Source organism: Pezoporus wallicus, unplaced genomic scaffold, assembly GCF_028554395.1.
Source record: "Pezoporus wallicus isolate ANWC-B61680 ecotype Strahan unplaced genomic scaffold, APGP_CSIRO_Pwel_v1 contig_5908, whole genome shotgun sequence".
Taxonomy (NCBI): domain Eukaryota; kingdom Metazoa; phylum Chordata; class Aves; order Psittaciformes; family Psittacidae; genus Pezoporus; species Pezoporus wallicus.
Genome location: NW_026635282.1, coordinates 560,016 through 573,695, shown reverse-complemented (window position 1 = coordinate 573,695; position 13,680 = coordinate 560,016). Strand labels below are relative to the sequence as shown.

At 57.1% G+C, this 13,680-nt stretch overlaps 2 protein-coding genes across 3 annotated transcripts; both read left to right on the top strand.

Moving 5' to 3' along the window:
- The first annotated feature begins 1,142 nt into the window (after positions 1-1,142).
- MPL (MPL proto-oncogene, thrombopoietin receptor) lies at positions 1,143-6,882 on the top strand. 2 transcript variants are annotated; one of them, XM_057416666.1, is made up of 12 exons: positions 1,143-1,452; positions 3,497-3,641; positions 3,943-4,118; positions 4,321-4,577; positions 4,690-4,810; positions 4,976-5,105; positions 5,363-5,535; positions 5,645-5,787; positions 5,942-6,101; positions 6,274-6,361; positions 6,471-6,558; positions 6,650-6,882. In XM_057416666.1, the coding sequence occupies exons 1-12, from the start codon at positions 1,197-1,199 to the stop codon at positions 6,851-6,853; spliced, it is 1,941 nt and encodes a 646-aa protein (XP_057272649.1). In that variant the 5' UTR covers positions 1,143-1,196; the 3' UTR covers positions 6,854-6,882. The 2 variants fall into 2 exon arrangements, with proteins under 2 accessions (XP_057272649.1, XP_057272641.1); XM_057416658.1 differs by having other exon boundaries at positions 4,654-4,810.
- Positions 6,883-6,994: 112 nt separating this feature from the next.
- Positions 6,995-12,462, top strand: CDC20 (cell division cycle 20). The gene is made up of 11 exons (XM_057416648.1): positions 6,995-7,153; positions 7,445-7,651; positions 8,237-8,382; positions 9,139-9,235; positions 9,780-9,908; positions 10,201-10,397; positions 10,752-10,846; positions 11,157-11,388; positions 11,508-11,633; positions 11,804-11,921; positions 12,202-12,462. Exons 2-11 carry the CDS (start codon positions 7,453-7,455, stop codon positions 12,378-12,380), a joined length of 1,518 nt encoding a protein of 505 aa, XP_057272631.1. The 5' UTR covers positions 6,995-7,153; positions 7,445-7,452; the 3' UTR covers positions 12,381-12,462.
- The last annotated feature ends 1,218 nt before the right edge of the window (positions 12,463-13,680 follow it).

Genomic DNA, 13,680 nt, shown 5'->3' with positions numbered 1-13,680 from the left:
GTTTTCTTAGATCCATCTGGGATCTTTCCCTCTGCAATTTAAGACTTTGTCCTGTTCCCTGGGGATATGGAGAACAGATTGTGTCCTGCCTCTCTGTAGCTGCCTCTTGCACGCTTGAAAACCCTTCCTGCATCTTCCCCCTGGTTGGCTGCTCCTCCCAGGGGTGGCCCTGCTCCTCTGGGCAGTCCCTGCAGGCTGTGCAGCTCCGCGCCTTGCCCAACCTGGCCAGCTGGTGCCTGTCCAGCACTGCCTGAGTGCCAGTAACCTGCTGTGTCTCACAAAGGGACTGTGGTGGTCAAGCACCCTGTTCAGCCACATGCTGCTGGGGTGATTCCCTCTCCTGTGCTGGTCCCTTGAGGATCCTTCCATGGGAGCTGCTGCCCCAGCCTGCAGTCCCTCATCCTGCACTGATGGTGTTTGCTATTGGCAGCAACAGTGTGTAGGCTTCATCTCTGCTGGCTTCAGCTTGCTAAACCCCAGTGTGCCACCCAGCTGCCTGTCCAGCCAATCTTCTGCAATCTGCAGGAAGCAAGGGACGGCCCTCTGGAGGCTGGAATCCCAGCCAAAGGCGGGGGGGGGGGGCATTTGCATTTGTCCTAGGCAAGTGTTTTTCCCCAGAAGGTGTTTCAACCCCGTCAATACCGTTTTGATTGCCCATTGTGGCCTCCAGTGCTCTTTGGTGTCAACTGCAGCCATCAGTAAGCAGCCTCTCCGCTCCATCACTGAAGTCCCCAGTGAAACAGTGATGAGCACAGGCCTCTGCAGGCAGCCTGCTGTGTGCCACTGGCTTTGCACCTCCTCCACTGCCAGTGGGAACAGCATCTGGGACAATGTCATCAGTCCTGCTCAAACCTGCTTTTGCCTCCTTGATGGCAAAGCCTGGTAGCTGGATAGAGAAGGAAGTGGGACCCAGTACACACCACTGTCAGTCGTCACAGGGTGGGATGGAGTCGGAACAGCCACTCCACGTCCTTTCAGCCCCCAGCAGCCTGCTCTGCCCTGTCTTGCCCTGCCCCACACAGGGGCCTCCCTGTTTTCTCAGGGGATGTTTTTCTTCCTACCCCAACCTCCCGGCGTGCCGGTAGCCACAAGGGCAGGACGTGCTGCCTATCTGATAGGAGCAGTCTCTCTTGGCACTGCGGCTGGCGGTGGAGGGGGCATGGCATGGTGGTTTTGGGCACAGGGAAGTGCCGGTGATGGGGTGGGGGGAGCCTCCAGCCAGGCTTCCTGAGCTGCACAGCCGCCACTTCCCAGATAAAGGTGTCACCCGGAGGAGCCGCAGCAGCTCCCAGCACGGTGCTGGGAAGCGCCAAGAGCAGCACACACGTCCCCGGCACACGGGTTGCAGGATGGCAGCCTGCCTGTGCCGGGGCCGGCTGCTCCCTCTGCTCCCTGCTGTTCTGCTCAGCTTCCACAGCCCGCTGCTGGCCACCAAGCCAGTGACATCCGAAGGTAGGTCCTTGGGGCCATTTTCTTCCCCAGACGACGGGCCAGAGATGAGATGGCACACTGGGTATGGGCAGCAAACATCCCATGGCAGCCAAAATCCACAGGGCTGGGGAGGGAGCATCCCAGGAGGGTGTTCAGGGTGGGCAATGGAGAGCCCTTCTGACCTGTGGGACACCCTGGGGTGCCCTGAGCAAAGGGACATCCCTGCTCTCTGCAGGTAGGACCTGGCAGCCCCTGGATTCCCCTTTGGGTTACCAGCCTGTGGCTCCCAGTCCCACACAGGTAGCAGAGAGGCTCCCCATGCATCAATATCAAGGATGAGCCAAATTCAAGCTAACATCTGACAGCACAGCTCTGCACTGTGGGTAACACAGCAGCCCCACCAGGCTAATCCCAAAGCTCCTGTGCCAGCCCTACCGTGATCTTACTGCCCTCATGAGCATCCTCAGCTCAGCCCATAGCTGGCCCCAGCCTGCCTCCCTGCACCAGGCAGAGCCACTTCATGGCTTTCTCCCATTGAAGGCCTATCCACGGTTTCCTTGAGCCCCTCCTTGGCCCTTCTATCACTTTCATAACACCATAAAAAGCATTCACTGAACCAAATCCTGTCGATCGCCTGCTCATCTCTCCAGCTCCACTCCAGGTCTCTGTCCACAGCAGGCTCAGGAGCACATTTTGAATCACCCCCATAGGGGCAGTGGGAGGAAGGTTGGGGTTGGGCTCATCATCCCCCTGCCCTCAGCTCATGGGACATTGCTGTGCCCCAAGGGCTGCAGAGTTGTATGGCCACTCTCCTAGGAAACAAAGCAAAGATGCTCTGATAGCTCACCAGACCAGTGTGGCTTCCCACCAATGCCATGGGACCCCTTTGCCACCAGGCTGCTGGGACCCAGCCATCCCAGCCCCTGGTGCTGGGACCTGGGGGGGGTCACAGGGTTGGCATGAGGCTTTGGGCAGGAGCAGTGGGGTGCAAAAAGAGAAGAGGAGGTGAGGGGCTGTGGGCTGGGGGGATGGGTTGTGGGCTGGGGGAGGAAGGCAACATGGCTGGGAAAGGAGGAACAGGGCTGGGGATCAGGGCAAGAGAAGGGACAGGAGAGCAGAGGGACACTGACATGACAAGGACATTTGGGGACTGTCACTTATTCTTTGCCCAGGGTGGGCTCAACTGGCAGTGCAGGGGGTGTGTAGCAAAGGACAGATGCACACAGAGCACAGCCAGGCAATGGCAGGGGTTTGTTGTGGGGCAGGCCCTGGGGAAGGGAGCACGTCCCAGGAGGAAGAGGAGGAGGAGGAGGGCTTGAGCAGGTCCCAGGGCAGAGGCAGTGGGGGAGAAAGGAGTGCTGCAGCAATGCTGGGGCAGCAAGGCCACTCCTGTGCTTCATGCATCTGCATCTTGGGGCTGTCCTCTCTTCCCTGACAATAGGGACTGGCACCCATGTGTCAGCAAAGCCATGAGTGCTTGGGATAGAGATCCTGCAGGGTGTGATGCTCTAGTTTATCCCGCCAACAACAGGGACAGCAGCTTTCTGAGTGGGGCAAAGAAACCCACTGCCTCTCAAGCAGTCCTGGGGCTGGGGTTTAAACATCCCCCCTGCTCAGGACCACACATCCCCATGCCAGCCCAAAGGCCCTTTCCCTCTCCTGAGGCACTGCTCCTCCTTATCTCACTTCCGCGCACCTTCCGGCTTGAGCAGGGCAGGGGTGCTTCCCCTCGATCGCTGGGCCCTGAGCCCCCCGCCAACCACAAAGCTATTTTGGGATGTTTGTTTATCCCAAAGGACCCCACGTGCTGAGGAGGGGGGAGCAGTGGGGCCGACCAGTGGGAGCCCTGCCACCAGCCAGGACCCCAGTGCAAGCCAGCAGCCAGCATGTACCCTATCCTTCCCCGATGGGCCAAGCTGTGCCTCAGCCGTGTCCATGTCCCCCAGGTGCCTGCACAGACTGACTTCAGGTGGCAGCCAGTCAGTGAAACATGGGGCAGGGGGATGTAGGTGGGATGGGGACAGGTTTGTGCCCAGGGGTTCCCTCATGCCCACACTCTTCCCAGATGCTGCGCTGCTGGCAGGGGTGCCCGAGGACATTCTCTGCTTCACCCGCTCCTTTGAGGACCTCACCTGCTTTTGGGATGATGATGAGGAGGAGGAGGAGGAGGCAGTGAGCAGGATGTGCCACTTCTACTACTGGTACAGCAGGTAGGAAGTGGTGGGGACACAACCCATCTTCCCCTTGCCCACAGAGAGAGCAGCAGTGCTGCAGCCCTCCATCCATCCCACTCGCTCCCAGCTGCAAGGAGAGATGGTGGAGGGCCCACAGCAGCCACCCCACACCCCTTGGCTGTCCCTGAGTACCATGGGGATGGTGCCCTGCAGTGGATGGGGTACAGGGAAGATGCTGGTGACACCGAAAGGCACTGTGCCCCAGGTCCTGTCTCCTCCAGCCTGGCCACAGGCAGGAGGCATGGGGTGCTGCAAGACCCTGCTCTCTGTTCCTCAGGGACATGCCCACAGCATGCACAGTCTCCACATGGCGTCACGGGGCCGGCAGGACACGGCACGTCTGCATCTTCCCCAGACAGGATGTGCGGCTCTTCACCCAGCTCCATCTCCGCGTCCTGGACGCCACCAACAACCAGACCAAGTACAGGCGGGACCTCAGCGTGGATGCAGTGGGTGAGTCCCTCCCACTGGGCAATATGCCTGGGACACCAGGACAGTCCCCAGGCCTGGGTCCCCTGCCCTTGTGACCACCGTGGGGGCTGGCAGCACCCTGCATGCCAGGCATGGATGCAGCCCTTGAGGGACCTCTGCAGGACTGAGGGTGCCTAGACAGGGCCTGCTGCAGGAAGGCAAACACCTGGCACGTTCCCCACAGGTCTCATTGCCCCCCCAGTGAACATCACGGCCCGCTGGGCTGGGGTTGCAGGGCAGCTCTGCATCTCTTGGCAGCCACCACTCGCTGACTTCCTGAACTTCTTCCTCTATGAGGTGCAGTTCTGCCCTGCCAGCTCTTCAGACGTGTCCTGCAGCACCGCAGCAGGGCAGCACCCTGGGGATCCCTCCATCGATCTAGCCATCAGCACCCATGCACCCACCACCGGGGCAGCTGCAGCCTCCCCGGGAGCGGGGCAGGTAGACAGAGGGGACAGGGATGGGCAGGGGGATTTAGGGGGTGCAGCTGCTCCTCAGCCTGGTCCCTCTCCCATAGCGGCTGGTCCAGGCCAACACCTGGGTGGTTCTCCAGAACCTGCAGCCAGGGGTGAGGTACCACATCCAGGTGCGCAGCAAGCCTGACGGCACCTCCATGGATGGTGTCTGGGGACCATGGTCGCAGGCAGTGGCTGCGGAGACACCCCACTCCTCCGGTGAGCAGCCATCCCCACCACTGCAGTGCTGGCAGGCACAGCAGGGAGGCACCCATGCCTGGGGCTGCGAGGGTTGGGGGGCCTGGGGCAGGTGAGATGCAGCACACAAGTTTTGGGGGGCCAAGGGGTAGTAGCCCCCTCCCTCCCCTGGCTCTGTCTGCCCAGGAGACATCAGGCTGTGCTGCAGCACCCCTGACCTGCAGCACGTGCGCTGTGAGTGGAGCTGGGACACCACAGAGCTCCCCAGCTCACACCAGCTCTTCTACCAGCAATCTCCAAGCGGGGCTGGCACAAGGTAAGGGGCATGACAGGGCCACAGTCCTCAGGCAGAGGGGTGGCACAGGCCACTGTCCCATATCCCACTGTGCGCTGTGCCCTGCCCTGCCACCATGGGCCTCGCACCTCCCCACCACCACTCCCAACCACTCTGCCCCTCCAACTACGGGCAGCACTGGCTGCGGGGACAAGGGTGTTCTCAGAGCAGAGCTGGCAGCGGATGAGGGGAGTTGGGCCACCACAGTGGGGCTGACTGGCTCCCTGCTCTTCAAACAGGGAAGATGCATGGCAGGAGTGTATAGAGGTGAGCGTGGGGACGCTGGGCTCCCACACCTGCACATTCCAGCCGAAGGTTGACAGTGCCATCTCTGTCCTGGTGAATGTCACCCAGCCCCATCCACTGTCCACACTCAGCTACTTCAAGGAGCCCTTCTGGCTGCACCAGGCCGGTGAGTCCCACTGCCACCATGGCTCCTGCCATTGCCCATGCCTGGCTTATGGGGGACACAGCATTCTATGCCCCATTCCATGGCAGTGACACATCGCCATCCCCAACAGTGCTCACAGAAGCCCCACAGATTGTGCAGGCAACAGTGTCACAGGGCCGGCTGAGCCTGCAGTGGCTACCACCCCTGGAGGTGCTGGCAGAGCAGCTGCTCTACCAGATCCGCTATGCTGTTCAGAACAGCCATGACTGGAAGGTAAGACATGGCCAGGGCTCCCCCAGGTAGCCCTGCCCACCTCTGCTGCTGGCACATGGGCCACATAGGGTCAGGCAGGGTGGACCCACACCCCAGTGCTTCCCTTTGGCCACCCCACAGCAGCTGTTGTCTCCAGCTCAGCTCTGCCCCACAGGTCCTGCAGGTCCCACAGGCAGCCAGGAAAGAAGTCCTGGATTTACATCCAGGCGCCCAGTACCATGCCCAGGTGCGGGCCCAGCCCAGCGGGCCGTGGTACAAGGGCAGCTGGAGCGCCTGGTCCAAGCCTGTCGTGGTTGATGCCATGGTCGATGCGGGTAAGGAACAGGGCGGAAGCAGAGGCTGCAGCCATCAGAGCCACAGGCTGAGCGTGGGAAACTGAGTGCTGCAAATGGGATAGGGAGCACCAGGTGAAGGTAGCAGGGCTGTGAAGGACTCAGCAGTGGCAGGTGTGGGGAGGGTTACAGTGCCAGCGTTCCTCCGATGCAGGCTGGACCATCCCCAGCATTACGTTGGTGCTGCTGCTCTTCACGGGAGCGCTCCTGGGCCTGCGGTGCACCTTCCCCTCCCTCTACAGGTAAAGGCTGGGGCTGGGGCTGGGAGTGGGAGTCCAGCACCAGACCAGGGGAGCACCAGGGCACCCCAGGACTGGGGTTTGCTTTGAACACCCCCTTCCCCACGCTCAGCAACATGAAGCAGAAACTCTGGCCCTCCGTCCCCGACCTGCACCGCGCACTGGGCAGTTTCCTCCACGAAAGCAGCAAGCACGGCCAGGTGAGGGGGGTGGGACAGGGCCCACCGCGGCCGAGCCGCCGCGGGCAGCCCCAGGGGCAGGGCCCACCGCACCCCTCCCTGTGTCCCCCAGCCCAACGCCTTCTACAAGCAGCCGCCGGAGGAGGAGGAGGAGGAAGAGGCCGTCCTGCCCTGCCTGCTGGAGGTGCTGCCCGGCCCGCGGGGGGAGGCGGGCTCGCCGCCGCCAGAGCACGCTGCGGACCGGCTGCCCAGCACCGACATCGCCAACCAGTCCTACCTGCTCATGAGCGGCTGGGAGCCCCGCGGGCCGCCCTGAGCCGCTCCCCCCGCCCTGACATAAAGGAGACGCGCAAACACACGGCCTCCTCTCCCGTTGTCTGCGCCCCGCGCCCACAGGGAAGAAACGCGGCACTACCCGCCCACCCGGCACCCGTAGCCGTCCGGCGGGGAGAACCCCGCCCCCTCCCGCGGATCAGCCAATCACGATGTGGCGCGCCGTGGTCGCCATGGCAGCGGGGAGCGGTTGGGTTTGAAGCAGCCAATGGGAGGAGCGGTAGCGCGGGGTTTAAATGCCTTCGGGGAGCAGGGTTGCGCGAGCGTCAGTCCCAGAGCGGAGGTGAGAGGCCGGGGCGCAGGGGGAGCCTGAGGTGCGGCCATGGCGGGTGGGAGGCTGCGGTGAAGCGGCCCCTAATGGGCGGCTTAGCGGGTGTCCTGTGGTGGAGGGGCCCCTGAGGAGTGGCTGGGAGGGCGTACTGCTGTGGTGGAGAGCGGCCCGGCCCGGGGCGGGGGGGTCTCCGGTGGTGGAGAGGGCCCCGAAGTGCAGCTGGTGGGGGGGGGGGGGACCTGGCGGAATAGGGCTACAGCCCGGCCGGCTGATGTGGGTTCCGCTGACGCTGCGGTCCCGCAGCGCTCGCCATGGCGCAGTTCGTGTTCGAGACGGATCTGCACGGGCTGCTGAAGCTGGACACGCCGATCCCCAACGCTCCGCCCGCGCGGTGGCAGCGCAAGGCCAAGGAGAGTGGTGACCCTGGGCCCGGCCCCGCCGCCATCGTGTCGCCCATGAAGCCGCTCAATCGTTCCCACAGCTCCAGCAAGACGCCGTCCAGAACACCCGGTGAGCGACGGCAACACAGGACAGGTCGGGTGGGGGAGCGTCACCCTGGCTGCTTGCCTGCAGCCATGGTGCTCTGAGCTCCGTGCCAGGCTGCCCTTCTGGTCAGGCAGGATGAGGTGGGCTACATGGCGTGGCTCCTGGAGTCGCCCATCTTCTCTCCAGTACGAGAGGGCAGAGCTGTGTGCATTGAGGCTGGGTGATCCTCCGGTTGAGCCTTGCTGGCATAGATGAGTGTTTAGACAAGTGTGGGCAAAACGGTCTGCTGATAGCTTTATAACAGTATTTTTGTAACCTCCCCTTATCTGTGATCTCTGGGATTGTTTTTCTAGGCCCAAGGAGTTGTCTCCTGGCACTCCCTCACCTGAGTTTAGCGCATGGGGGGAGGAGGAGACAAAAATTTGAGTTAACTGTGACTGGGTGGTATGACTTATCTTGAGTCCTGCTTGTCTGCAGCATGTCTCACAGGTGTGATGTGGTGGAGTGCTGGGTTTGCTGTCTCTTGAAAGCTCTAATACAAGCTGTTCAATAGCTGTAAGACAATATTTATATTTATTATAAATATGATATTTATGCATGTGAACACAGGTAAATCTGGATCCAAAATCCAGAGCACACCAACAAAGGCCGGGGGTGATCGCTACATTCCCAACCGCAGCACTATGCAGATGGACATGGCAAATTTCCTCCTAACCAAAGAGAATGACCCTGCTGAAGAGTCCCCTACCAAGAAGGTAAGCATGTTGCTAAGTTATAATTACTACAGTGATTACTATCAAACACCTACTTCTTCCTGGTCTCTTATCGTTAACTTATAAACTTAAAGTTCTGTCAAGTGGGCACATGGGGTTGACAGTCCCAGCCACTGCTGCTTCCAGCTCTGGGCTTTAAGAGCCACAGGCGAATGCTGTAGAGTCTGCAGATGGAACAGGCACTTAGTTGCTACACAGGAGCCTGAGTGTAGGTGCTCTATAGAGCTGTCTCCCTAGATGCAGAGAAGAGCATAGTCTTACACCTCTGCTTCCACTCGCTAGCCCATGCCGCTTCTGGTAGCGAAATTCAGCTTTGGGCTAATGAGGCTTTAAAATGTAGCAGGCTGCTACAAAGACACAAAGCTGTGAATCTGCTCAGAGAAACTGCTGGTGGTGTTATTCTAGGACAATGGCTACATGAGAGCTATTCTGGAATGTGTACACTGTGTTCTGAAAACTGTTTATAAAGCATTTAGTCCCTTAGGGCTGTGGCTTTCCCCACAGGCAATGAGACACTGAACTGGCCACTCTTGTATATGAAAATATTGAGCTGGACAGTGTGCCAATGTCTGAAGAAAAGCTTTGATGTGCCTGCCTGTAGCTGACTCCCACAGCACAGTTTTATACCTCCTGGTTTTAGGAGAAAGGGGCTTGGGTATATGCCTGCCAGCTGCAGTCTTAAGTGCAGCATGGACTTTGTGTTTTCAATGCATCTTACTGAGGATGGTTTGTCTCCAGGAACAACAGAAAGCCTGGGCAGTGAATCTGAATGGCTTTGATATAGAAGAGGCAAAGATCCTCCGCCTCAGTGGAAAACCACAGAATGCTCCAGAAGGTATGACACAGGGTTTGTGTGAGTTAACTCAGCTGGAGGGATCTAGGCAGAGGAGCAGCAATGCAGAGGCCCTGTGTGTGGACACGGGAGAGATCAACTGGCTGCTTCTTAAGGTTCCTGTGCGCAGTGGAGTCCCCTTTCTTAGGGTTCTTGAGGTTGTGGGGTGGCATAAGTTACAGTGAATTTGTTTACAGAAGTTGAAATGAGTGTTAATTGCTCACTTGTACAGCAGGTGGCAAAACTTCCTGAGGTCTGCAAAAGCTTCAAACTCTGCTGTGCACTGGTAGTTGAACTGCTAGTAAACATAATGGGATACAGAAAGCCAAGTGCTTGTCAATTAAACCTGTTCTTGTGAGTTAGAGAATCAGAGCTTACCCTGGTTCAGCAGTTTATGCTGCCAGTGATGAGCACAACTGCAGTCTTCCGAGTGCATTTCTTCCCTCAGGATTTCTTTTTCACTGGAGGGGATTTCTAGCTGGGTGAACAGTGCTCAGCTGGGAGGAAACATTAACTCAGGTTAACAGATCTGTTCCTCTGCACACAGGCTATCAGAATAACCTGAAAGTGCTCTACAGTCAGAAAATAACACCTGGATCCAGCAGGAAGAATGGCAGATACATTTCTTCAATGCCAGACCGGATCCTGGATGCACCAGAGATTCGCAATGACTATTGTAAGTAGGCTGCAACATCGAGTGCTGGGCACGGAGATCATTCCACACGAGAGCAGGATTCCTAGGTCCTAGTTCAGTACCTTATGCACCCAGACCAGCACTGACCACTTCTGGAGTGTCCCTCTCTAGCCTTTTAGGGAACAGTGGTCCAGAGCGCTGTGTAGGTAACTTGGATCAGGGCTATCTGACCCCATTACCTGGGCATGGTGACACCTAGAAGGCTGGTGAAGCACTGGTGAAAGGCAGGGCTGTCTAAACACAGTGTGACCTGCATTGCTCTTCCAAATTGTAGATCTGAATCTCATTGACTGGAGCTCTCAGAACTTCCTGGCGGTGGCTCTGGACAGCTCTGTCTATCTGTGGAATCACACCACTGGTGAGATTATCCAGCTGCTGCAGATGGAGCATCCAGATGATTACATTTCTTCTGTGTCATGGATTAAAGAAGGAAACTACCTTGCTGTTGGCACAAGTAATGCTGAGGTCCAGGTGAGTGTAGGAGTGAAACTAGAGCTGCTTCCTAGGGACTGCCAGAACTGGGGGGCCTTGGGACAAAGGCTTGACTAGTGCTAGAAGAATGCAGTGCATCCTGACTTGCCTTAACTGGTGTGGCATGGAAATGTCCACATCCAGTGACCAACTGCAGCATGCAAGGCACAGATTGGTTGTAGGTTTTTTCTGACACCTGAAGTTGTCCTCTGCTCTGTAGGCATGAGATACCAATTCTCTCTGCCCCTGTGCTGATGAGGTTGAATGCCAGAGCCTGTGCAATGAGGTTCCTGGGCAAGGCAATAGAGCTGGGTTTCCTCATCCTCCAGAAAATTTCTTCCTCTGTCTCTCCAGCTATGGGATATACAGCAGCAGAAACGCCTCCGAAACATGACCAGCCATTCTTCACGTGTGGGCTCCCTCAGCTGGAACAGCTACATCCTGTCCAGGTAAAGCAGTGGGTGAAGGGCAGCATCCAACTGTTGCAGATTCCTATCCTAGATCAGATTGGTGCAGATTAGGGATGGCAGAGAGGAATTTCTGTCCTTGCTTGGGATTCTTCTTACTCAGCCTGTTCTGTCAGGACAGTGGGGAGAAGGCCTCTCTGTTCTCTTGCCCTTTGTGCTGAAGTTGTGAAGAACTTCTGTGGCTACTTTGCTCACTCCACCAGGCCAGTGGCAGGTACAACAGTCTTGGAACAGCTCAAAAATGGTCTTTGGTGAAAACCAGCCTGACACTGCAAGTCTTCTCTTTCTGCAGTGGGGCACGAACTGGCCACATCCACCATCATGATGTCAGAGTGGCTGAGCATCATGTGGCCACACTTGCTGGCCACACGCAGGAGGTTTGTGGACTCAAGTGGTCTCTAGATGGGCGCTACCTGGCTAGTGGTGGCAATGACAACCTGGTGAACATCTGGCCATGCACCCAGGGGGACAGCGGGGACTTTGCTCCTGTACAGACCTTCACGCAGCACCAGGGTGCTGTCAAGGTGAGTGCAGGGCTGCTGTGGGCACATGCCTGTACATGCCTGTGTGCGAGGCAGGTGTGCAGCACTGGCTGTGCACAGGCTGCCCCTTGCATGTCTTAAGATGAACCTTTTTCTCTCAGGCTGTGGCGTGGTGTCCGTGGCAGTCAAATGTTCTGGCCACTGGAGGTGGGACTAGTGACAGACATATCCGCATCTGGAATGTGTGCTCTGGCACCTGCCTCAGTGCTGTTGATGCCCACTCCCAGGTGAGACATGAACACCAGCTTGGAGATAAACACCTTCTGGCAGGACACCTGTACAGAGCTGCTGGCACTTGAGGCACAAAGGCATGGGAGAGAAGGGGACCATGCTCACCTCTGGGTGGTGAGCATCAGCACAAGCAGCCTGTCTTACCTGCACTACTGCCTCTTGCCAGGTTTGTTCTATCCTGTGGTCAACAAACTACAAGGAGTTCATTTCAGGCCATGGCTTTGCACAGAATCAGCTGGTTATATGGAAGTATCCAACAATGGCCAAGGTCACTGAGTTGCGAGGTAAGCTGGGCCTTCTGTCTTTGGAAGAGATGGGTAATAGAGGCTGAAGACAGGTGTAATCCTTGGTTAGAGCAGACCTGGGGTCTAGCCTGGAGCATTACTGATGCAGAATGGTGTCCAGGAGCATGCTGCTAGGAGCAGCTGAAGAAACACTGCTGCTCCAAGTGCATACCTGGGGTGTGAATTGATGCTGCTGCAGTATGGTGTGGAGATGGCTATGCAAGCTGGTGGGGAGTAATATGATCAGCCCATGCCTAACTGCACACCACCTCCTCCTCAGGTCACACTGCCAGAGTCTTGAACCTGACTATGAGCCCTGATGGTGCAACAGTGGCCTCAGCAGCTGCTGATGAAACGCTGCGGCTCTGGCGCTGTTTTGAGATGGACCCCATAAAGAAGAAAGAGAAGGAAAAGGCAAACAGTGCCAAAAGCAGCATCATTCACCAGGGCATACGCTGAGTGCACAGGACTGTTGTGGGGAGAGGGGCTTAGCTTGTTGTACAGTATTTTAAAAGTTAATAAACTGCTCTAGTTTGCCTTTTTTTGTTTTTATGGAGTCTGATGGAAGAGAAGGCCATGGCTCAAAGAACTGAGGTTTGCAATCCGGGCAAGTGGTTGAAGCTCTTATTCTTTAGTGCCAGTTTGCAGAAACCCTCAGCCTAGCAAACGTGTGAAGTCCTGGGAGACGGAGGATGCTATGCAATGGCTAAGACAGGTATGACTTCTGCCACACACACCCATGCTGACCACAAGCACACCAGCTCCACCAAATGGGGAAGCTGTAGCTGAGGTGACTTCCTACCCCTCCAACACTCATCATAGTGTGTTAACTTAAACTGGATATAAGGAGGAAATTCTTTCCTGTTAGGGTGGTGAGACACTGGAATGGGCTGCCCAGGGAGGTTGTGAATGCTCCATCCCTGGCAGTGTTCAAGACCATCACCCTTGGGTGATATGGTTTAGTGTAAGGTGTCCCTGCCCATGGCAGGGGGTTTGGAAGGTGATCTTAAGGTCCTTTCCAACCCTAGATTCTATGATTCTAACTGCACTGGGGCTTGGAGGAAATCCCCCTGACTTGCTGGGGTGGCATAGGTGCCTTTGCAGTGAGTTTAGTGTTGAATTTAGCTGAATGCTACCTGGGGGGGGGGAAGGTGGGGCAGGAGCTATAAATATAGAGTGAGATGCTCTATGTATACTCATCCCAAAGGACAGGAAGGGATTAGCAGTGGCATTGTAGACTGATGCAAACCAGGTTAGTTTACATTGCCACAGCCAGCCTGGCTATCATGCAAGAAGCTCCCAGTGTGTAGCCTTTAGTTATAAGTTGTTCCAGCATACCTGATCCCTGTCCTGCCTTTGTGCTGAGGGGAAGCCCTATTGCCTTGATGATGCTGCATGCAGATGCTTGGTAGAGCTCGACTCTTCAGCACTTGAAGAAATGCATTCTTTCCAAGCTCAGTTATGTTGGTGGAGCATATTTGAGCTTTTAGCAAAAGCCAGTGCAGCTACTGCAGTCATGCTGCTCTGCATATTGATTGGAGCTGTCTGAGGGTGTGGGGCTGCCACAGACCCATTCAGCCTCTCCTTCAGCTGCACCAGGGGCTGCCAGGGCCACTGTACAGCTAATTAGCACCTCATCTGGGGCAAAGTAGCGTGACAAAGCCTGTGCTGTGATTAGCTGAGGGTGGATTGTTATTAACTGTTTTCACCTTCCCCTCAGCACAGTACTATGCTGTACTTGGCACCAGCCTCCTGCTCT